General features: G+C 43.6%; 1 protein-coding gene across 6 annotated transcripts in view; it reads left to right on the top strand.

The window, feature by feature from the left end:
- camta1 (calmodulin binding transcription activator 1) overlaps positions 1 to 25,597 on the top strand; it is an 880,549-nt gene that overhangs the window by 459,523 nt on the left and 395,429 nt on the right. For all 6 annotated transcript variants that reach the window (XM_033048136.1, XM_033048135.1, XM_033048133.1 and 3 more), the window contains exon 4: positions 4,284 to 4,419. In XM_033048136.1, the coding sequence (XP_032904027.1) occupies positions 4,284 to 4,419 (136 nt within the window). The remainder of the gene's footprint in view (positions 1 to 4,283; positions 4,420 to 25,597) is intronic.

Below are 25,597 nucleotides of genomic sequence, written 5' to 3'. Positions count from 1 at the left end.
CAGGGTTTCGAAAACTGTTTTGTAGCTGAAATACAGCTGACATAGCCAATTCCATGGTCTTCTTATTAGTTTTGCCAGGGCTGGTTTTAGTATCTTGATGAATAACCTTGAGCTGACGTTACCCCATGGGGTAATGCTTTAACTGTCATAGTTGCCCCATCCAGGTAAATTTTAGGTATCTGCGTAGTTCCTTTTGAATGGGTACTGAATAGTAAGCATATTTGAGGCCAATGCTTGCCATAAAGTATCCTTAGAAATTAGATTCCTTATTTTACATATTCTTGTAGGCACCAGACCCACTTACCTCCATGGATATGGGCATTTCTTCTGTCTCTTCTCAGACCAGCGAGTCTGGCGCGTTGTCTGACGTGGCGGTGATGTTGGGGGGTGGCGCATTTTCCATGGGGTCCTGCTCTGGGCCGTGGTCTAAAAGACTCCCGGGCATAAATAAATGCGGTCCCCGAGCTTTCACCAGTCCCATATGGTAGACGTCGACTGGTGGACGCGATGGGGTGCTGCCGCTTGGGTATTGTATTTTTGGGGTTTGCTCGTCCTGGGGCCTGCCCTCATGAGGCCGAAAGTTTATTCCCATGAGGTTTTTTGCCAAAGGACAGTGAGGCTGACTCAGTGGCTGGGGTTTAGCACAACCCAAATTCGGGATTTAGGGCAGGTCTTATGATTTATATACGGAGGTAATTTATCTCGCTCTGCGTGTTGCACAACAGTGCGAGAGTGATTTGTTAGTTAGTGCTTATCTCCGTATTGTCCACAGAAAACGAGCAAATGGTGTGATGGCTGACGTCAGGAGCCTGAGGATCCGCTGCAGTATCAGCTCCTGGTCTGAGTATTTGTCCCGACGTGCCCCCAGATTTGGCTGTTGAGTGCCGGCACTTTGAAGGACTATAATTCATTGGAGCTGTACATTTTAAGCCTTATTAACCACCTGCTCCTGTAGGTGCCTGTCGGAGAGGTGGTCAACGCTGGCCGTTAGTTTTTAGGCTCTAATAGCCTTCCTGCACGTGGGGTAGCCACGTAGCGGTCCACACACACCCAGCAGCTCTTCCTGTTCCTGCACCCCTGGCATACTCCCGAATTCTTCAGCCAGCGACCCCCTCTTCATGACCAGCCCAGCCCTGGTCACCCCAAAGCTAACCACACTAAGGAGGAAGCGATGGGCAGTGCCTAGGCACTGTGGAGGGTATGCCTGAACCCTCCAGCGAGACTGCCCCTCACGTAGCGTGTCTCGCAGGAGCTCCTGCTCCAGGAGCCGCTCCAGCGGCTCAGGCGGCTGTCTCTCTCCCATACGGGTGGAGAGACGTCCCCTCCGACAAGTCGGAAGCCACCGGCCGGATGCCTCTTCGGATGGCTAAACATCTAGCCCGCAGCTCAGGCACTAGCGGGACTGGGCTCGGCGCGGTGATGGGGATAGCGGAGCGCCCGGTAATTGTTCCTACCGCCTGTTGCTGCCCCCCCCCCTGCAATGGAACGCTCCTTCGCTGGAGCCGAGCGGGGGACAGGTTCTTCTAGAGCTTTTGTGCCTTGTAGAAGCGAGAGCGCCCCTCAAGCAGCGCGTCTCGCAGGCACCTGCTCTGAGAGCCGCTCCAGCGGCTCAGGCGGCTCTCTCTCCCCCCGTGCGGGTGGAGAGACGTCCCGTCCGAAATCGGGAAAAACACCTGCCGGATGCCTCTTCGGGTGGCTATGCATCCAGCCCGCTGCTCAGGTACTAGCGGGCTGGGCTCGGCACGGTGTCGGGGAATAGCGGAACACCGGGTAAACGCTCCTACCGCCTGTTGCTGCCCCCCTCCCCGACGGAAAACGTTCCTCCTCGAACGGGGGACAGTTTTGTTCCAGAGCCTTTTTCTCTGCCTGTAAAACACAAGCAGAAAAAGGCTCCCCTGTAATAGAAACCCGACCTCAGGGTACTCACCTGACGGTCCGTTTCATTCTGTAGCGGGAGCGCCTAACTCCCGCTGCAGCCGCTGTTGCACTGCTGGCGTTAATGCCGCGCATGCGCGCTGAGCGGGTTCTTCACGTAGTCACTCACGTGACTCCGAAGTAAAATCAGCCAATAAAGTACATTCTTCAGTTCTCACAGACTCTGTTCCTAATGCCCCTGTCTCACTTAGGAAACCTGAACGGAAACCTCTGGAGACTTTGCGCCCCACCCAAGGTTTCCGTGCGGTTCCCGGAGGTTTTTGTCAGTCTCCCTACCTGCTTCCACTACCTGCAACCTCCGGCAACCACCTGCAACCTCCGGGAACCGCACGGAAACCTTGGGTGGGGCGCAAAGTCTCCAGAGGTTTCCGTTCAGGTTTCCTAAGTGGGACAGGGGCATAAGTATAATGTGGTACGGTGGAGCAGCAGTAGAGCTACTACCTTACAGCACCAGAGACCCGGGTTCGATCCTGACTATGGGTGCTTATCTGTAAGGTGTTTGTACGTTCTTCCTGTGACCTGCGTGGGTTTTCTCCGATCCTTCAGTTTCCTCCCACACTCCAAGGCGTACAGGTTTGTAAGTTAATTGGCTTGGTGTAAATGTAAAGATGTCCCTCGTGTGTAGGGTAATGTTAATGCTGATCGGTGCGGACCCGGTGGGCCGAAGGGCCTGTTTCCGCGCTGGATCTCTAAAGCTATATTAGAATATCACAATAACTTAGTAGGCAATGCTTTCTGAGTCTCATATAAAACGAAAGGCAGCTTGATAAAAGTTGCTAAACATAACTTCCTTTTCATAGACTGACATAATAAATGATTCATTAGCATTATGTAGGTGATCAGAAAGACAACCCCCATCCAATTGTGTTGGAAGGCTCTTTGATCCCAGCCTGTCTGAAGGGGATAAATATGCAAAACATCAGATGCAACCATAGAGCAGAAAGACCTTAGAGAAAGCTGATACAAAGAAGCAGAACACAGAGTGGTGAAGTCTGCTCAACAACATAAACAGCTTGCATTTAGTTTGCATCTTTAAAGTGTCCCATGATGATTGAAACAAAACTTGACATTTGAGACATGTGAGCAGGTTTTGGGACCGATGAGCAAATGTTTGGTCAAAGGAACAGATATGAAGGAGCATCTTGCATGTTGCAAGAAGTCTTCTGGAGCTGGCAGCCTGAAGGCATGACCAACAGTGACAGAGTGATTAAAGTTAGGGATCAGTACGAGTCCAAAATTGTCGAGTTGACGGGTATAGGAGGCTGCAGAGATGAGAAGAGAGCTTAATAATGAAAGGTTTGTAAACAAGAATGGCATTTGAAAAATCAGAGTGTCAGACAAGAAGTCAGTTTGTGCCTGGGACATGATGCAATTTGGGATACAGATAGTGGAGTTTTGGATGACCACAATTTATCATGGTTTTAAGGCAAGCAAATTACATGGAACATAGAACGGTGCAGCACAGGAATGGGCCCTTCGGCCCACATTGTTTGTGCTGTACATGATGCCTTAGCTGCACTGATCTGATCTGTCTCAAGTGATCCATATCCAAACTCAATTCCCAGGCCATGCCATTGAGTTTGCCTTAGTTTGATTAGCCCCATCAAGGGCCTGTCCCACTTAGACGATTATTTAGGCGACTAGGCAGTCGCCACACGGTCGCTGTGGTGTCACCTCTATGGTCGTGAGTAGTCTCCTCAGTCGCCCAAAGAGTCGTAGCGTTTTTCTGGTCGCTGTTAGATTTTGAAATGTTCAAAACTTTTCGGCGACCGTGGGCTTGTCGTAGCTTGTCTTCTCCTGACGTAGGTACTGTCGTAGGTTGTCCCCGGTGCTGAATTTGGTGAATTCCATTGTCGAAGTCGCCGGCAGTCGCCTAAAAAATCGCCTAAGTGGGACAGGCCCTTTAGTCCAGTCGCAACCTGCTACGACCATGACAGTCGCCTAAAAAATCGCCTAGTGGGGCAGGCCCTTCACTCCTGTGAAGAAATCAACCAGATTGTGGGATTCTCTACATTTTCATTGCACTGTCCATCAATCCCTCTCATAAATTCTATTTATAAAATTCAAGCCTTTCATTCACGAAGAGCAGACGCTCTGGAGAGACGTTTAATCACAAGTGTAAAGTTCAGAATCATTATGATACGGAGTCAAATCCACAGGGCAATGTTGGTGAGAACAGCTATAACATAGATTTAAAATGTTCACCCTCCAAATACAACAGCAGTGTTTCTCCTAAAGATCAAAATGTGCTAGTTTTTTTTTTTTTAAATGGGGTTTGAGTAGTTAACCACTTTATCAGAATCCCGTGTTCTCATTTCCGATCTTGTTTCCTCACTGAAATATTGCAGGCCCCAAAATGGCTCCATGATCTTATACAACAGAAAGAAGGTGAAATACAGAAAAGATGGCTACTGCTGGAAGAAACGGAAAGATGGGAAAACTACCCGGGAGGATCACATGAAGCTCAAGGTGCAGGGTGTGGAGGTAAGGAGAAATAACACAGCAAACACTTCACTGTGTACATTGTATACTAACAGTACAGCTGGAAAATTGTGGTTGCCTTAAAAGAATATTGAGAGTGTGGGTGAGCTGCCTCCTCTGACGAGCCTCACAATGTTACTTGTTTTTGTGGGCAGAGGGGAAAAAAAAAGCAAATGCATCACTTATCAAACCTGAGCCACTTGGTACTATCTCATATTCAAGAACCATAATTTCATAAGTTCATCGTTCATAAATAATAGGAGCAGAATTGGGCCATTCGGCCCATCAAGTCTACTCTGCTATTCAATCATGGCTGATCTTTCTTTCCCTCTTAACCCCATTCTCCTGCCTACTCCCCATAACCTCTGACACCCGTACTAATCAAGAATCTATCTATCTCTGCCTTAAAAATATCCATTGACTTGGCCGCCCCAGCCTTCTGTGGCGGCAATGAATTCCACAGATTCACCACCTTCTGACTAAAGAAATTCCTCCTCATCTCCCTCCTAAAGAATCGTCCTTTAATTCTGAGGCAATGACCTCTGGTCCTAGACTTTCCCACTAGTGGAAACATCCTCTCCACATCCACTCCATCCAGGTTTTAGTGCAACAAACAAGCAATGAGAATTATTTTTTTAAAGCATTTGATATTTGTAGCTTTTAGCCATTTCCTTTTACTGCCCTCCTCTGGTTTCCACTGTCTTGAGGTCGGAGAACAAGTCAGTAACCTGATTTTGGATATCAATAATACACCTTTCCAGCCAAACCCTCATGATATTCTACTTCATCTGATGGGATTGGTGGACATGAGATATAATCAGACGAAATATTGCCTCAAAATATCTTCAGCATTTTTAGAAGCAGCAGGTAAAGCATTTCGGGGAAAGAGTTCCAAACTATAATAGTGTTGTGAAGCTGAGAGTGAGCCGCAGTCATTAGGAAGGTTACAAGTGTTAGTTCCTGGCTGAGTTATCTTTGTTTCCTTTGTGTAAGGCTGTTGCTTGACTCTACTGCTCAGATTTTTCATTCCCTGTGTGGTTCTATCTTATGATGAGGTTTTCTAGTTGTTGATCTCCATTGAGAAGACAGCAGACAGTGTCATTATTGAGCTGTGCCAATGTGTTTATTGTTTGGTCGTCTGGAACCACAGTCCATCCTATTCATCTATTATCCCCATGATCACTGGCCTAAACTGACTTCTTGTGCAAAGTCGTGCAATGCTAATAGTGCCAGATTAGCAGTGTAGAGGACTTGATCTGGAACCGCACCATATCACATTGTTAGATTAAATGTCACGAATTTGGCAATTTATGGATCAGTCCTGGAAAGCAATTACCTTAACAATGGGATGTCATGCCAGGGAAGGGAATCTGACTCTTTTATGTATAATGCCTGGTATGGTCAGAGTATGACTCCAGTCACATATTGCAGGATTCATTCTTAAAGCCTGTTGCTTAAGTGGTGGCAATGGTCTCTTTCATGAGCTAGCACTAACATCCTGTCTCAGATCAGGAGCTGAGCCAAAGGTGGAGCCCAAACCAGTGACCTTCCACTTCAGTACAATGGATCCCAGTAAAGTATCGGTCAGCGGAACTGAGAACACATTCTATTTTACACTGAACTACCCTTCAGATCTTCTTTGCGTGATGAGAATGCCACACACAGTCTCCTGTTTTTATCTGAAGCATTTGTCTTTTCTTTATCTCATGCTGATCCTGCTAACAAGAATGCTTTTGGTGAATGCAGATTCAAAGGTTAAGCAGAGGATCCCTGAGCCTGCGAATGCCGCAGTAGATACATATGTCACCAAGCGAAATGGGAAAACCCAGGTGGGATCCTCATTTGGCACTGAACTTTTTGATTACAGCCAAAGCTGTCAGTTTATAAACTTGGCCTGTTTATCAGCGAAAGCAGAGAAAATAAACCAAGGCGCTGTTTCCTATTGACGGTGCACTGATCCATATTACAGAGTTTCTGTGTGAAAATAGCTGAAGGCAAGATTGGGCTTGATGGCCGTGCCACCGACATTGATGACGCTTTCTATGCCAATAAAGGTGGGCTACTTGGGTAACACCAAGGAGTTGGTAACACACATCAATGATGTATTTCTGTGAGAGTTGGCTGGTTAAAGAGATACAAGAGTAGTCATGATCCAAATATCAATCACCTGCATATAACTTGTGTTTTAATGGAGTTTAGTTGAGTTTAGAGATACAGCATGGCAACAGGCCCTTTGGCCCACCAAGTCTGCGGCGACCAGCAATCCCCGCACGCTAACACTAATCCGACACACATTAGGGAACAATTTACAATGACACCAAGCCAATTAACCTACAAACCTGTATGTCTTTGGAGTGGGAGATGAAACCGGAGATCCCGGAGAAAACCCACGCAGGTCACGGGGATAACGTACAAATTCCATACGGACAAACACCGTAGTCAGAATCGGACCCGGGTCTCTGGCGCTGTAAGGTAGCAACTCTACCACTGCGCCACCGTGCCACCCAATTGTGATATTGTGACAGTGAACAAAAGTACAGTGTAATGGGAATTTGTAGGGGGACTGCAAGATGGGGTGAGTTTATAAATGCTTGTCAGCAGCAAATTGCCACCCTCTCACCTCCAACATAGTAGCTACACGCAGCTTTAGTTTAAAGAAAGTAAGTTTATTCAACAATTTTAATTTAATTATACAATCTCGCTGCATTGGAGAAAACTGCTTGTGGGAATGGATTCAAAAACACATTTGAGCAGCATAATGAAAAATCTTGTTACTTGTCATTTAATTAATTATTGACAAGATGTTTATTAGACTTACATGGGCAGTGAATCTACTCTGAGCTGGTAAGTGCACATCTGCCATTGAAATCCAAAGGCTGCAAAATAGTCCCCATGTCCCAAGGACTTGCAATGTACTGCCTGATGCAGGAAACTGCATCATGTCGCAAGAGGAACTCCAAAGTCAACATCAAGGCCTTTACGAGGTTTGCCTGATTTTACCATCAGATTGAACTCCATGTTTATCATACCTTTAGGTCCACTTTTGAAACAAATGTACAGAATGTAGAATCATTGTAGAAATGTGGGAGACATCTAGCCAAGTCTAATTCTGTCTTCAGCCATTTCCTGATACTGTGTAATATGGATCAGATTATCATGAAAAGGCAATGAACCCTTAGTAAACAGTCTTCTCTTTAGCCTGTAACCTGGAGGCCATGAGTAGGATACCAACTTGTTTGGTTTAATTCAAACTGTACGGAAGTTAAGACTATGGAAGCTATTCTATGGGAGTGCTGACAATAGGAGTCAGAACAGTGGTTACAATGAGATCTGGGGATCCTTGTTCATCAGTCACTGAAAGTAAGCACGCAGGTACAGCAGGCAGTGAAGAAAGCTAATGGCATGTTGGCCTTCATAACAAGAGGAGTTGAGTATGGGAGCAAAGAGGTCCTTCTACAGTTGTACAGGGCCCATGTGAGACCACACCTGGAGTATTGTGTGCAGTTTTGGTCTCCAAATTTGAGGAAGGACATTCTTGCTATTGAGGGAGTGCTGCGTAGGTTCACAAGGTTAATTCCCGGGATGGCGGGACTGTCATATGTTGAAAGAATGGACTTGTATACTCTGGAATTTAGAAGGATGAGAGGATATCTTATTGAAACATATAAGATTATTAAAGGATTGGACACGCTAGAGGCAGGAGACAGGTTCCCGATGTTGGGGGAATCCAGAACTAGGGGCCACAGTTTAAGAATTAGGGGTGAGCTATTTAGAATGGAGATGAGGAAAAACTTTATCACCCAGAGAGTTGTGAATCTGTGGAATTCTCTGTCTCAGAAGGCAGTGGAGGCCAATTCTCTGGATGATTTCAAGAGAGAGTTAGATCGAGCTCTTAAAGATAGCAGAGTCAGGGGGTATGGCGAGAAGGCAGGAACGGGGTACAAATCGTGGATGATCAGCCATGATCACATTGAATGGCGGTGGTGGCTCGAAGGGTCGAATGGCCTACTCCTGCACCTGCTGTCTATTGTCTCTTGAATGTTAACAGTGGACATAATGCCATCATTATCTGTTTTGGCTTCAGAGTACAGAACATGATACCTAGAGAGAATTTACTCTCCTAATTAAACCTTAGATTTTATTCATTAACTTTGGGTGTTTAAGTTGTCCTGAATGGACGGGAAATTACTTTTAAATGCAGAATCATTCACACTTCTTGCTGCCGAGATTGTACGCTCATTTTAGAAAAGGTTACATTTGAAAATGACTCCACCCAACATGCCCTTCTTTACATTGACGGTTCTCCGTAGGAACAGACCCAATCTGTGAAGTTAGATCAGTGTTACAATCCAACCAAATGCTGAAAACAAATATCTCATATCTGAAGAAGGGTCTCGACTCGCAACGTCACCCATTCCTTCTCTCCGGAGATGCTGCCTGTCCCGCTGAGTTACTCCAGCATTTTGTGCCTATCTTCTTGTAGTTATCAGCTTATCTGTAATGAATGGAGCCCTGGAATGCATTATAGGTGCTCCTATTTAATAAAAAGAATGCTTCATTTACAGTATGTGTCGACACAACCACACATCTTCTGAAATGTCCTGCTCATGAGGACATTTTGTTCTTTGTCTAGTTCAATGAATCATACTTCATATTCATCCCTATCATGCCTTTTCCAGCTCTTTCAAAGAGCTGTCCAATAGTCTAGTTGAGGTTAGTTTAGTTTAGTTTGTTGTTACGTGCAATGAAGTACAGCGAAAAGCTTTTGTTGCGTGCTATCCAGTCAGCCGAAAGACAATACATTATTACAACTGTGCCATTTACAGTGTATAGATACATGATAAGGGAACAACGTTTAGTGCAAGGTAAAGCCAGCAAAGTCCAATCAATGATAGTCTGAGGGTGACCAATGAGGCAGATAATAGATCAGCACTCTGGTTGAGGTAAGATGATTCAGTTGCCTGATAACAACTGGGGTGAAACTGTCCCTGAATCTGGAGGTGTTCACTCCTGATGGTACCACTCTTCCTGCTGTTTTCCCAGTATGATTGGAAAAGTTTACGTTATTATCCAATTTGCCTTCAAATGTCACCATGAAGTCTGCTTGGTGATTTATTTCAGGTGGTGTCTTTCAGATGATAACAGCTCATGCGTTTTAACAAATCTTCTACCTGTTCTCCTGGTAACTAATGGGGGAAAAGATGTTCTTGCACATTTTAAAACTCCCCTGCAAACTAAAACTAGTTTGTTTATAAACGAAAACACAATGTAATGTGAGGTTGCGTAAGGTTGGAATACTTGGCCTGTGCCTCAGGAAGGACAGTGAAGGGGGCTCGGTGATTTATTACTGTTTGGACTGAAACATCTGTTGTTATAGTTAGAAATGGTTGTAATAGCATCATGATGTGAAGCCCACGGGCATTTCATTGTGTGGCTTCATAATTTGCATGTTGCTCACCTTGAGTCAAAGTCGAGGCTTGCCACCTTGCTGCATGAACAAGTTAATGGCTGCAATGCCAGGTCATTCCAACAAGGTGGCCTTGGTGTATTTCCACTTTTTACACCCAGCAGCCCACCTCATGGTTAAATAAAGTACAACACTAAATGACAAGTTCAAATGTCACCAGAATATGTTTGGACGCCCGCTGCAATTTTGCCATAACGCTCCCCAGAAATATGATTTATGATAATATCGATCTTATAGAAGCCTATAAAATCATGCGAGGTATAGAGCCGGTTGATGCCCAGTGTCTCGTGCCCAGTTCAGTGGAATCGAGGACCAGAGAACATAAGTTTACGTTGAAGGGGATAAGATTTAATAGGAATCTGGGGGGTAACTTTTCACACAAAGGGTGGTGCGTGTATGGAACGAGCTGCCAGAGGAGGTAGCTGAGGCAGGGACTATCACAACTCATTAATAAACAGTTAGACAGGTACATGGATAGGACAGGTTTGGAGGGATATGGGCCAAACGCAGGCAGGTGGGACTAGTGTAGTTGGGACACGCTGGCCAGTGTGGGCCAGTTGGTCCGAAGGGCTTTTCCTTGCTGTGTGGCTCTATCACTCTCTATGACTCTATTTCAGTTTATTATGCCTACCTATTCACTGTTTTTTGGTGCTTTTATAATGGGCCTGAGTCTAGTTTGTTGGTGACAATTGCTATTATTTCCTTCAGAAAACACCTTTCATTGCACCACATATGCTGGTTTACCATGCCACATTTTTTTAGCATGAATGGTCAACCTGGATTCCAGCTTTATTCATTTATAAATTTGCGAATGCAGAGAAAAACTTAGCAGATCAAATTTGCATAAGGATGTGATTTCACAGATGTTCACTTTTTTTTTCTGGTACTTTTCTGCACTTTTTTCTCAGTGTTCCAAAGTGCAAATCTTGGTAGTAGTGTCCATGTATCATTTCAGCCTGGAATCCATCAAAGCCAAGCAAGAGCTGGCGCCCTGAACGATCCCCACCGGATGAATATTCCAACAAGTGTCATTGACTAACGTTTCCCTTTAACGTTTCTTGATAACTCAGTGACAGTTGAAACCAATTGCAGCAGCCACTTCAAGGCCCAAGCGTAGTTCAGTTCTACTCATAACCCCTGACACCCGTACTAATCAAGAATCTATCTATCTCTGCCTGAAAAATATCCATTGACTTGGCCTCCACAGACTTCAGGGGCAATGAATTCCACAGATTCACCATCCTGGTTAATGAACCTGGAACGGATTCAAGTCTGTATGTTGGACCTTCTTTCTCCTTGGTGGGGGATCTCCAGTTGAGTTCTGAACCTGGTGATGATGGTGAACATCATAGTCAAAGATGGTAGCATTTACCTGTACTTTGCAAGGCCTCATGATACCAGTGAAAAGATTATTTAAATTCTCTTTTGATAAGTGGCCGCAAGTGCGAAAACCTCTTTTACATTTGCTAAATGTGAAGCTAGCTGTGAAGCCAACTCCTGCAAAGAAGCAGCATTGCAGATCTGAGTAAAGCCTTAAAATAACGGTATGTAAGGCATGTTGCTCAGGGGGTGACTTTTAAGTGCTTTGTTATTTTAAATTACATTTATTTTTTGATATAGAACAGCATGGGACCTTGCAAGTCTCAGAATTCCAACCAATGCAGCTGGCATTTGGGGACATTGTGAATATTTAACATTTTCAAATCAAATGGAAAAGATTAAGTAAACCTCTGGGAAGCAAAGTTGCTGCACTCAGCACTACGATTCCTGGCAACATTGTTGATCTGCTGCTGGTAATCGAATTTAAAAGGCCATCCTTTCATCCATCTTCACAGATGGGACATTAGGCCTGGGTCCATCTGCCCTCTGGGGTCACATGAAAGATCCCTTCACACTGTTTCAGAAAAAAAGCTGAAGACTTCTCCCTAGTGTCCCGGCCAATTTATATCCCTCATCCAACATCATTAATACAGATGATTTGGTCATTGTTTTATTGGTATTTGTGGAGACCTGCTATGAAGAAATTGTTTAAGAAGGAACTGCAGATGCTGGAAAATCGAAGGCACACAAAAATGCTGGAGAAACTCAGCGGGTGCAGCAGCATCTATGGAGCGAAGGAAAAAGGCAACGTTTCGGCCCGAAACGTTGCCTTTTTCCTTCGCTCCATTGATGCTGCTGCACCCGCTGAGATTCTCCAACTTTTTTGTGTACCTATGAAGAAATTGTTAGCAAGTTTCTGACATCATGTCACTAACTGGGCTTGTAAGGTGCTTTGTTTCCACAAGGTGCTTTGGTTGTTAGGTTAATTATAATGTCTCGAGAGTGTGAAAAGTGCTTTATAAATACACTTACTATTGCATCATAGAGTACTTGATTGTCTTATTGCATCTGCCAAAATGGTTAGTTGATTATTTCAAAAAGCCTGTCTAGGAAATATGGGCGAGGTGGTCTCCATCAGGCCTAAATGACTTTCTGAGATTGAGGATGAATCAAACTCATTAATCTCTGATTGTGTTTATTTTCCCTTACTTTTGTAGTCTCATTTTTGGTTTGTTTAATCTTATATTCTGCTGAAATTTTAAAATTTTCATTAAAATATTAATTTATTAAAACAGATACCAGATTTGATTTTATTTTGGTAAGGGATCTTTTCTGTTCCTGACACTGTTAGTCGTAGAGCGTGTCTAACAATGGAAAAGAGCAAAGATGGAAGCAGTGAGCTGTTAGGCAGCAACGCTGTCAGTTAGTATTATGCATGAGATCGGTGCTGTTCCCTATCAAATACTCAACTCAACTACATCTGGCCACGCCTGTACTTCTATAAAGCAGCTATTAAAATATTTTGAAAGAATTTGCTTCAGTCATGTTGAAGTGTTGTATGAGCTCAGCTTGGCTGGAGAACTTGATTCACTTCTGTTGATCAGGTTCTGGTAAAACTTTGACACAGGTTTCCCTGAAGTATCAGTTCCAAACCATTGCCGTTGCTAAGAATAACTAGAGCATCGTTACATAAGAGGGTCGTGAAACTCATTCATGTAACTCAATCTTAGAAAAAAACAAAAGTTTATATAAATGGAAAAAATAATGATTCTTGGCTCAATTGGCCACACTCTCAAGTCGAAGTCATACATTTATTGATTCAAGTCCCACTCAAGAGGATTGAGGTTGTAATATACGATGCAGTTGGAGGAATACTGTGTTTTCAGAGATACTGTCTTTCAGATACAATCAGAATCTATATCTTTCTCAGGTGAATTTAGAAGTTTACATTTTAAAGAACAGTGGAGGTGTTCCTGTTCAATATTTATCCTACAGCCAATGTTAAAACAGATGATCTGGTCATGGTCATATTCCAATTTGAGGTTGTGTGCTGTGTATTATTATAGTAAGTTTTTTAAAAAACACTTGCATGTTTGGAGCGAGCTTTGTGACTTCTGTCATGAAAGAGCTTATGTAAATACATGTATTTTCTTCATATTGGATACAATTCTATCCCACCTTCTGCATTGACAAGCTCTGCCTTCATTTGTGTAGGAAGGAACTGCAGATGCTGGTTTAAACCGAAGATAGACACCACATCTGCAGTTCTTCGTTTCTACTTTGGCTATCTAAGTTTCTAAAATGGAGTGGATCATACCCTGTTAAGCAAAGATTTCTATTGATATTCTGTGAACATTATCCATTCATTAATTTGCACCATTATGGACATTGCTAACCAGCTGGGCGCTTTATGCCATTGCTAATTGATCCCTGTATTGTGGCTTGCTGGCCCACTGCAGAAGGAGTTTCAAGTCACACTTTGATGGCTCTGCAGTAACATATAAGCCAGGGAAGAGAAAGATTCAGAGCAGGTTCCTTCCCTGAAGGGCAATTCAGTGATAACCAGTGGTAACAACCTCTCAATAATAGCCTGTTTGCATTAATTCAACAATTATGATTGTCCTGCTTATTAAAAGCTGCTGTTAGTTAATTTTAACACAGCTGCTCTGGATCAATTGATTTCAGCAGCTTTTAAAACTGAAGTGCTGTGAAAGTTCAGGCTCATCATGGGACAGAGCAACTAATATGCGTCTGTGCTGTTAAATTTAAAGAGGATTCTCTGTTGCTTAGGGACTGCAAGTATTATTAAATTTGGTGTAAATCCTGAGAGAACCTTTCCTGAGGGAAACATATGTAAATATTTTGGTCCTTTGTGAGCCCTTTGAAGCAATAATGAGGGCAAGCATCGTTGCCAAGAGCGATGTGCCACTGTAGTGCATTTGTGAGTTGCTGTTCCAGTCCATCAGGGTCATTGCACCCAGCTGGATCGTGCACCACCACAAGCCAACTTTGTTTGATATGAATTACCGAAGCCAAGGTCAAATAAGCAAGACCAAAGTCACATAGAGCAGGACATTACTACAATCCTACACACTAGGGACAATTTACAATCTTTACCAAAGCCAATTAACCTACAAACCTGTATGTTTTTGGAGTGTGGGAGGAAACCGGAGCTCCCGGGGGTGAGATCCACGCGATCACAGGAAGAACGTGCAAACTCTCTACAGGCAGCACCCGTAGTCGGGATCGAACCAGGATCTCTGGCGCTGTAAGGCAGCAACTCTACTGCTGCGCCACCGTGCCGCACACCTTAATGCCATAACTACTGGGCCCTGACCGAACAAATGTCTATCAATTTCAGGTAGACACAAAATACTGGAGTAACTCAGCAGGAGTTTCATACCGAGACCCTTCTTCAGACAAGAAGCATTTTGTGTCTACCTTCGAATTAAACCAGCATCTGCAGTTCTTTCCTACACAGTCGATCAATCTCAGTTTTGTAGCCTGCCTCAGAGTTGCAGATTTTCAGTACATTTTGTGCAATGAGGTGTTTCCGGTAATTAACATTGAATGATCTGATTTGAAGGTGACATCTTCTTGTGTCTGACTCTCCTCCCACCGCTCTCTTCCGCTCCCCCAAAATGTCTATTACTCTCAATAAGCTCTTTTCGTCAATTAGATCACTGCTTCATCTTCCACACCCAAGGGACCAGAAGCTGTGTCAGTGAAATCTGACTTTATAATTTACACATAGTCCAGGTTGCAACAAATAATCCATAGGATCATAACCTATTGAGGGAAGAATCTCACCCAAGAGACCAGGAACAAAGAGAAAAAGGCAGTCTGCAACGTGTATTTATATTCAATCTTTAATATAGGTAAAAACAACTCGATGCTTCAAGAAATATTATCCATAAAACAATGACAAAAAACAACATAAGGCAGGGCAGGGGACAAGACTTTATAACAAGTGTTAGTTGTAGAGAAGTGTGAAGTCAAAGCGAGGCTAAGAAAGCAAAACCTTAGCTTACAATAACCAGAAAGAATGGCAATTGCTTGTGATGGATATAATCTTTCAATTACTTAGAGGCTAAGCATCAAGAGTTCATGAGAATCATAATTTAGGAGATTTTGGTATTGAAATTGAGTAACATAGTGCAGTTTATTTTGTGGAATGAAATGAAACAGCTATCGTTTCCAGGTCATTTTGTGTTATTCCTATTTTTCAATTGTGCCTACCAGGTTCCATCAAGTAATGCTCCCATTGCAACACATTGGAGTGGTAGCCTAGATCTTTGGATTCAAGTCTCTGGAGTGGAACTTAATTCCACAATTTTCCAACTTGGGACGCAAGTACCACAGCCAACTTGGTAGTTATATAGTTTATATTGAAATCGTGAAGTTGGTTGAGACTCCTGTCCATGAGATGAAAACGATGCAGAGTGGTGAAATTAATTGTTGCCTATTATCACGGCTCCCCTAGTGGCTGATTAGGAAATAGTTTTGCAGATTTAGTCAAGGAAGAAAGTTTTGAGATGTGCAAGTTTAGCCCTGGCTTGATGCTGACTTTAAAGAAACAGAGAATGACTCTGAGGGAAACACAAAATTCTGGGGTAACTCAGCAGGACAGGTAGCATCTCCGGAGACAAGGACCCTCCGTCAGATCCCAAATGTCACCGATTCCTTCTCTCCAGAGATGCTGCCTGTCCCGCTGAGTTACTCCAGCATTTAGAAACGTAGAAAAGAGGTGCAGGAGTAGGCCATTCGGCCCTTCGAGCTGGCACCGCCGTTCAAGATGATCATGGTTGATCATCCAAAATCAGTACCCTGTTTCGGGTTTTTCCCCATATTCCTTGATTCCCATAGCCCTAAGAGCTAAATCTTGAAAACATCCAGAGAATTGGCCGTTTGTGGCAAATTCCACAGATTCACAACTCTCTGGGTGAGAAAGTTTTTCCTCATCTCATCCTAAGTGGCCTACCCCTTATTCTTAAACTGTGACCCATGGTTCTGGACTCCCCCAACATCAGAAACATTTTCCCTGCATCTACCCAGTCCAATCCTCTAAGAATTTTATATGTTTCTATAAGATACCCTCTCATCCTTCTAAATTCCAGCGAATACAAGCCCAGTCGATCCATTCTTTCATCATACATCAGTCCCGCCATCCCGGGAATTAACCTGGTGAACCGACGCTGCACTCCCTCAATAGCAATAATGTCCTTCCTCAAACTAGGAGACCAAAATTGCACACAATACTCCAGGTGCGGTCCCACCAGGGCCCTGTACAATTGCGGTAGGACCTCCTTGCTCTGAAACTCAAATCCTCTTGCAATGAAGACCAACAAGCCATTAGCTTTCTTCATTGCCTGCTGTACCTGCATGCTTACTTTCAGTGACTGATGTTCAAGCACACCCAGGTCTCGTTGCACCTCTCCTCATAATCTGACACCATTCAAATAATAATCTGCCTTCCTGTTCTTGCCACCAAAGTGGATAACCTCACATTTATCCACATTATACTGCATCTGCCATGCTTCTGCCCACTCACCCAACCTATCTGAGTTACCCTGCAGCTTCATAGCATCCTCCTCACAGCTCACACTGCCACCCTGCTTTGTGTCATCTGCAAACTTAGAGATGTTACATTTAATTCCCTAGTCTAAATCGCATCTCCACTGTCAACCCTTTATGTATATACTGGCCAATTCCCATCTCATACCTTCAAAGTCTCCTTTAATCAAGTTCAGGACCCTAGTCTCTGAATTAACCGTGTCACTCTCCATCCTAATGCAGCATTCCCCCATATTATGGTCACAACAAGATCGCTAACTAATCCTTCCTCATTACACAACACCCAGTCTAGGATGCCAGGTTCCTCTACATATTGGTTTAAAAACCCATCACGTATATATTCCAGGAAATCCTCCTCCTCAGCACTGTTACCAATTTGGTTGGGCAAATCTATATGTAAATTAAAGTCACCCATGATAACCTTTTGTGTCTACCTCCGATTTAAACCAGCTTCTGCAGTTCTTTCCTACACAGAATGACCCTGTACAGAAGGAGCCTATTCAGCCACTTATGCCTGTACTGGCTTATATGTACAAAGGTTCAATTAATCCCGTTCCCCTGTCTTTTTCTGTGGTACTTCTTTCCCTTTCAAGTATTGGAATCTGCATCCACCTTTTAAGGTAATTCATTCCAGATCGCATCATCATAATTCAAAACTGGTTATTTCTGATTTGTTTGCCATTCATCTTGAATCTGCGGTCCCTCCAACTTGGATATGCGGGACATAATAAGAAAATTCCGGTCTTAATCAATAACATAAGGTACATTGCTCCTGATAATTTGCATTGCATTCTTCCATTCAAACAACTGCTCCCCACGGCTCTGATGTTTTCGCTATTTTTTTGCCGTTCCCTATTTAATAGTACATCTTACAAATGTACATTGTATATCAGAACAAAATGATCATCACAGCTGTACACAGTTGCTCCTGCACTTGCAGGAAGGAAACAAATTAGCCTTCTACTTCCAAGAGTATTTATATGCTTATTTACCCAATCTCCGATCTTTTGGAAAACGAAGGTTTCAAATTCTAAAATTGGCTGCTCGCGTGATAAACAATGATTTGGACAATTTACCTGAGAGCCAACTGCCGACAAAGTTGAATCTTCAACACTTTGGACCTTCATGAAAGGAGAGAAGATGATGAAGTGAATTATAGCTGAGGAGGAGGCACAGCAGAAAACAAATAATACCTAATTATTACCACAAATGCATGGGAACTAAATTGCAGCTCATTTCTCTCTGGGAGACCTGTGAAAAACAAGGATTATATCCATTGAAAGCTGCTCAAGATTACTCAACACTTAGATACACTGTGTTCTTGCAAGATCATTACTCTGTGGTAGTGAGCTTTAGTTTAAGTTTAATATAGAGACACAGGCCCTTCGGCCCACTGAGTCCGCACCGACCAGTGATCCTCGCACATTAACACTGTCCTACACACACGAGGGCCAATTTTACATTTATACCAAGCAAATTAAGATCATAACATCATAAGTGGTAGGAGTAGAATTAGGCCATTTGGCCCATCAAGTCTACTCTGTCATTCAATCATGGCTGATCTATCTCTCCCTCCTAACCCCATTTTCCTGCCTTCTCCCCATAACCTCCGGCACCCATGCTAATCAAGAAGCCTAAAAACCTGCACGTGTGAGAGGAAACCGAAAATCTCGGAGAAAACCCACGCGGTCACAGGCAAACGTACAAACTCCGTACAGTCAAGCTCCCGTAGTCAGGATCGAACCCGGGTCTCTGGCACTGTAAGGCAGCAACTCTATTGCTGCGCCACCGTGCGGTCAAGGTGCTTGGATATGCTGCTATATTTATCAAATAGATAATACAATGAAACCATAGGAATGTACTGTAAGAAATATAAGCAGCACCTTACTGACGGTGGTGAATCTGTGTAATTCATTGCCACAGATGACTGTAGAGGCCAATACATTGGGTATTTTTAAGGCAGAGATTGATAGATTCTTGATTTGGAAGGGTGTCAAAGGTTACAAGGAGAAGGCAGGAGAATGAGGTTGAGTGGGAATACTAGATCAGCCCTGTTTGAAAGGCAGAGTAGACTTGATGGGCTGAATGACCTAATTCTACTCTATGTCGTATGGTCTTCCAGCCTCTCACCTGCCGCAGTCCTGCAATAGATCATAAAACCACTCATGTAGCACAAGCAAACCTGCTGCAAGGATATTGGTAAGAAACAACTGCAGATGCTGGTTTGAACCGAAGATAGACACAAAATGCTGGAGTAACTCAGCGGGAGAGGCAGCATCTCTGGAGAGAAGGAATGGGTGACATTTCGGGTCGAGACCCTTCTTCCGTCTGAAATGTCACCCATTCCTTCTCTCCAGAGATGCTGCCTCTCCCGCTGAGTTACTCCAGCATTTTGTGTTTAGCAAGAATATTGGATTTTCTCTAGTTCAGCTCTAATCCATTCCTTTTGCAAAGGTCGAATGGCTTAATTCTGCTCATATCACTAATGACCTTATCAGCTCACATCTGCTGTACAAGAGATCTCAAAGGTCCTAAAATCCAAATCCCAAATGCTGCCTTTTGAGATCTCTCACTGCTGCTCAGACATGGAAAAAGCCCCCCTCCCCCCCCCGCCCACACCCCCCCAATCCAACAGCTGCCCTTTGAAGTCTTCTGACGAAATGGAGGTGGAGTTTCTTGGCCGTAGCATCAATGTGGTTGGACCTGGTCAAATCTTGGTGACATTTACAAAAGTGCTGGAGTAACTCAGTGGGTCAGGCAGCATCTCTGAGGACATGGATGGGGCACATTTGGGTCGAGACCGTTCATCTGTTTGGTTGTATTGAGGGGGAGAGAGCTGGAAAAGCGTTGGAGGTGGGACAAAGCATGGCACGAGCCAACAGGTGAAGGGATAGATTCTTCATTGGCAAAATGGTGAACAAAGGCGAAAGGTGAAAAGGTTGACAAGGAGGCGAGTAAAATTGACAAAACCAGAGATAATGAGACAAATGTGAAGCCATAGGGAGGGTTATAGTTGCAAGTGGACAGAGGGGGGGGGGGGGGGGTGGAGGGATGAATAGTAGGAGGATGGGTGTGCATCGGGGTCAGGAAAGGGTTGGGGGTGAAAGAAGAAAAAAGGAAGGGAGGGGTGTTACCTAAAGTTGGAGAATTCAATGTTTGAATGTTCCAGTTTGTGTGTGGCCTCACTCTGTCAATGGAGGAGGCCCACAACAGAAAGGGTTGGCAAGGGAATGGGAAGGGGAGTTAAAATAGTTGGCGACTGGGAGATCCAACAGAGTGAGGTGGACCGAGCGCAAGAGTTCAGCGAAATGGTCACCTAATCTATGCCTGGTTTTGCTGCTGTAAAGGAGGCCACATTGGGAGCACTGAATGCAGAAGATGAGGTTAGAGGAGGTGCATATAAACCTTTGTCTCACCTGAAAGAGCTGCTGGGGTCCCTGGATGGATGGAGGGAGGAGGTGTAGGTGCAAGTATTACATCTCCTGTGGTTGCAGGGGAAAATACTTGCCAACCGAGGAGTTGCAGAGAAAGTGGTCTCACAAATATATGTTGTTACATATCTGTCGAAACATTCACAGTCTTTTTTTTATGAATTCTGCTTGCCCTTTCCTTAATAATTTCTTGATTTTATCTGTAAAACAAAACAAAAATCCCCAATCCCCATGCTATATTGCATTCAGGCAATTTAATCATTTTCATTTGATCTAACTTCCCCATTAGTCAAGGCCTGACCAATCTTTCTATTGTATTTCTTGTGCCTTGAAGGGAGATAAAGTTGCTGTAAAATAGATATTCTTTACATATTAGTCATGGCTCATTTACTCTTTTTTGTGTTGTTTCCCAGTTTGCCACAGCCAACTCGCACCTTCATAAGCTTGCTTTGTTAAGGATTCATTCATATATAGCTGCATCCCATATATTTAGATATATCCTGTTGTCACATTACATACAGATTTCTGTACTTCCTGTGTTTCCCAAGATCTCTAAGGATTTGCAGCTTCTTAGTTTGAAAAATTAAAAATAAATATGCAGAATCTAAAGGCCCTGGAGTGTAAGATATCTTTGACACTGAGAACTGTAACCAGTGTCAAGGGAAACAAGCATTTATGTATTTGTAAAATATTAAAGAAGAATTTGCTAGATGCTGTGTGCAATGTATCTTCACCCACAGTGCGAATAGGTTGAAGTATTGTCTAATACCCTTGGGTAGTGCTCGGTTCCTCTAATTATAATAGGCTCCTTAAAATAATAGCTCAAAGAGATTTTTTAGAGGATGATATAAGCCTTCCATTTTGGAATGCAAGAAATGGCAATTGGAGCAGGTTATACAGCACCTCAAACTTGCTTTGCTTCTCAATAAGTTCATTTCGGAACTTCCCCATCAACTCCACTTTTCCACCCTATCACATATTCTTCAGTTACCGTTTCAGTCCAGTTTATTGCCACGTGTACCGAGGTACAGTGAAAAGCTTATGTTGTGTGGAAAGTCAATCCATAATTACAATCGAGCCGTTCACAGTGTACAGATACATGATAAGGGAATAACGTGTGGTGCAAGGTCAAGTAGTCCGAGGGTCCCCGATGAGGTAGATAGTAGTTCAGGACTGTTCTCTCGTTGCGGTAGGATGGTTCAGTTGCCTGATAACAGCTGGGAAGAAACTGTCCCTGAATCTGGAGGTGTGCGTTTTCACACTTCTATACCTTTTGCCCGATGGTAGAGGGGGAGAAGAGGGAGTGGCCGGGTTTGCGACTCATCCTTAACAATGCTGCTAGCCTTTCCGAGGTATAAATGGAGTCAATTAGTGTCTAAAGATGTGTTCATCTCAGTCTTGAATATCCTCAGCAGCTGAGCATCAAAAGGTCTCTGGGCTAGAAATGTTCAAATTTTCACTACCTTCTTAAATAGCCATATTATTTCATTGAAATTGTGTAGTCTTTCAGCGTCTATGGTGTCAAGCACCATAAAATATCCATGTTTTAATGAGATCGTCATTCATTCTGATATACTTCAGAAGATTTGGGATCATCCCGTACAAATTATCCTCACAGGCCAACATACTCTTCTCAGGAATAGATCTAATGAATCTCAGTCGCACCATTTCACAGGCAAGGACATCAGTTGCCAGGATCCAAACAATACAATCTCATCCATTCACTTGTTCACTGGTGTCTAGTCTCAGTTCCATTCCAGACTACACCACGGTATTGATTCAAACATGGACTAAAAAGCCAAGGTAGGAGCAATTAGCCGACATCAAGGTAGCATTTGACCAAGCATGGGGTCATTGAATGGAATACATTCTAATGTTTGGAGTCATATCTTGCACAGAGGAAGATGATTGTTATTGTTGAAGGTGATTTATCCCGGCCCAAATCTTAATTCTTCAGGAAAATCTCTTAAAGGCCGCTGTCTCCAGCTTCTTTATCCGTGAACTCCCTTTTATCATCAGGGCAAAATATAGATGTCTGCTGAAGATTATATAATGTTCAATTCCAGTAACTAGTCAACAAATGAAACAGTCTATGCCTGCAAACAATAAGATCTAGTTGAGATCCAGGCATAGGCTGATAAGTGGAAATAAATATTCATGCCACGACATTGCCAGGCAATACTCTCTTTAACAAGAGAGAGTGGGCATTGAATGGCCTTCAGAGACATTGTCATCACTGAGTTTCCTGCCATCCAGATGGAGATCCCATGCAGAGGTAACAGAAATGAATGAAACCTACAAAGATGTTGCACATTTTAGCTGTGATTTGGCAGAAGAAGTTTGAAAAACTGGATTTAAATGTATTAGAGTAGACATCCATTATCAACATCCTTGGAGTTGCCATTGATCAAAAATTAAGTGGTCAAGCCACATAAATGCTGTGGCTACAGAGCAGGTTGGAAGCTGGATATCCTGCAATGAGCAACTCATGTTTCAACATCCCAAAACCATTCTACCATTTTAGAAGCCATAAGTCAAGATTTTGATGGAATACTTTTCTCTTTCTTGAGTACAACCCCAATAACAGTCAAGAACTGGATAGACTCGGCTTGTACTCGCTAGAATTTAGGAGATTGAGGGGGGATCTTATAGAAACTTACAAATTTCTTAAGGGGTTGGACAGGCTAGATGCAGTAAGATTGTTCCCGATGTTAGGGAAGTCCAGGACAAGGGGTCACAGTTTAAGGATAAGGGGGAAATCCTTTAGGACCGAGATGAGAAAAACTTTTTTCACACAGAGAGTGGTGAATCTCTGGAACTCTCTGCCACAGAAGGTAGTTGAGGCCAGTTCATTGGCTATATTTAAGAGGGAGTTAGATGTGGCCCTTGTGGCTAAAGGGATCAGGGGATTTGGAGAGAAGGCAGGTACAGGATACTGAGTTGGATGATCAGCCATGATCATATTGAATGGCGGTGCAGGCTCGAAGGGCCGAATGGCCTACTCCTGCACCTATTTTCTATGTTTCTATGTTTCTAAGAAGTCAATTCCATTGAGGATGAAGCTTCCGCCACCCTCATCATTCATTCCCTACACCACTGATGCATAGTTTCTGGGATGTCTACAAACAACAGTATGCACTGCAGTTACTCACCTGAGCATTCCCAACAGATCATCCCAAACCCACATCATCCACTGCCTAGAAGGACAAGGGCAGTTGTAACAGGGGCACATTATCTCCCACATAGTTGCCTCCAAGACGACATAGAAATATATCACTGTCCCTTGTTGTCACTAGGCCTAAATCCTGGAACTCTCTCTCCAGTTTAAGAAAAAGATTCACCAGCAATTTCCAATTTAGTATTTGCAATTAAGATTGGACAATAAATGCTGCCCTTGCCGGAAATGCCCAGATTTTTTTTTTTAAATGGCCTTAAGGAATTCTGTACAACTGCAGCAAGATTGACCTATTTTTCCATCCCCTATCCCCCTTGTAATTAAGGCTATGGTGTTATACTGTATATGCCCTGCTGGTCTCTTGTTGAGTCAGAACATTAACTTCACGTGTTTCGTGAATGACTCTTCGAATCCCTCTGAACACCAAAGTTTATCGATTTCTAACCATTTAAAAATACTGATTTGTTTTTATCATTTCTTCTACTTCAGTGCATTCTTTTAGATTATTTTGCTACGTTATATCCTATCTTCGACCCTCTTACCCATTCATACAAGCAGTTTTAAGCTCCTTGCGGGCACTTTTTGTCCACCGTAGAATTTATTTCCCCATCTAACCTTATGTACAATAATGTAGAACATGGATCAGTAGAATGAGAGCAGGCCCTTCGGCCCACAATTTCTGTGCCGAACATGATTGCACGATAAACTCATCTCCTGTGCCTGAACATGATCCATATCCCTCCATTGTCTGCTTATCCATGTGCCTATCTAGAAGCCTTTTAAATGGCACTATCAGATCTGCTGCTACCACTGAACCTGGCAGCCCATTCTAGACACCCGCCAGACACCTGTACTGTTGTCTTTCCCCTTTATTATCCGTGGGAACTCTTTCAATCCATTTTTATATTTTGACCGGTTTACTCTCATTCTATTTTCTTCTTCTACTTCACCACTTTGCAGGTTTCTAAAACATCACAAAACTTCTGATTGAACAGTTTCTGATTGAACCATTTTAATTGACTACGAAACTTCAGGTCTTTGATTTGTCATATTGGATCTTCTTCCACAAGTTTTAATGTCTCAAGGGATAAATGCTCAATGAGAATTACTAAATACTTCTTGATGTACTTGCTGTCTACTCTAATACATTTTAATCCAGTTTTTTAAACTTCAGCCAAATCACGGCTAAAATGTGCTGCATTTTTGGAGATTTCATTCATTTTTGTTACCACAGCATTGGATCCCCATCTGGTTATCCAGCATTAACATAGATACAGAACCTAACTGAAGACTATATATATATATATATATGTATGTGTGTGGCTCAATGTATTTTTGTGTATATATGGTGGCACGGTGGCGCAGCAGTAGAGTTGCAGCCTTACAGCGCCAGAGACCCGGGTTTGATCCCGACTATGGGAACTTGCCTGTACATAGTTTCTACATTCTCCCCATGACCTGCGTGGGTTTTCTCCGAGATCTTCGGTTTCCTCCCACGCTCTAAAGACGTACAGGTTTGTAGGTTAATTGGCTTGGTATAAATGTAAATTGTCACTAGTGTTTGCAGGATAGAGTTAATGTGCAGGGATCGCTGGGAGGCGCGGACTCGGTGGGCCGAAGGGCCTGTTTCCCTGCTGTATCTCTAAATTAAACTAAAGGGCCTGTCCCACTAACGCGACTTTTCAGCGACTGTCTTTGACCTCCAAGCTCGAGAGCACTCGCCTGAAAAACCTCGAGCTGGATCGACCGTCAGCGATGAAACCGTGAGCCGGATCTACCGTCTGCGCGCACACACACACACAGGCACACACACACACACACAGGCACACACACACACAGGCACACACACACACACAGGCACACACACACACACACAGGCACACACACACACACAGGCACACACACACACACAGGCACACACAAACACACACACACACACAAACACATTACAAAAGCGGGGGCCAGGAAAAGCGGGCGACCGCTGTCTGCAATTCACACCCGCGATGAACAGGAAGGTAAAAGACAGCTGGCACAGTTACGGTAAGTCCTTTAGAGAGCGTGGAGGGGGTGGGTGGGTGGGGAGGGGAGAGAGAGAAGGGGAGAGATGAGGAAAGAAGGGGAGAGAATGGGAGAGAGGGGGAGAAGAGGGGGAGAAGAAGTGGAGACACTTTTAAGAAGCCAGACAACTTTTAATAAAGTTTAGCGGGCATTTAA

Source organism: Amblyraja radiata, chromosome 31 (genome assembly GCF_010909765.2).
Source record: "Amblyraja radiata isolate CabotCenter1 chromosome 31, sAmbRad1.1.pri, whole genome shotgun sequence".
Classification (NCBI taxonomy): Eukaryota; Metazoa; Chordata; class Chondrichthyes; order Rajiformes; family Rajidae; genus Amblyraja; species Amblyraja radiata.
The sequence above is the reverse complement of the archived record's forward strand: the minus strand, read 5'-3'. Positions and strand labels throughout refer to the sequence as shown.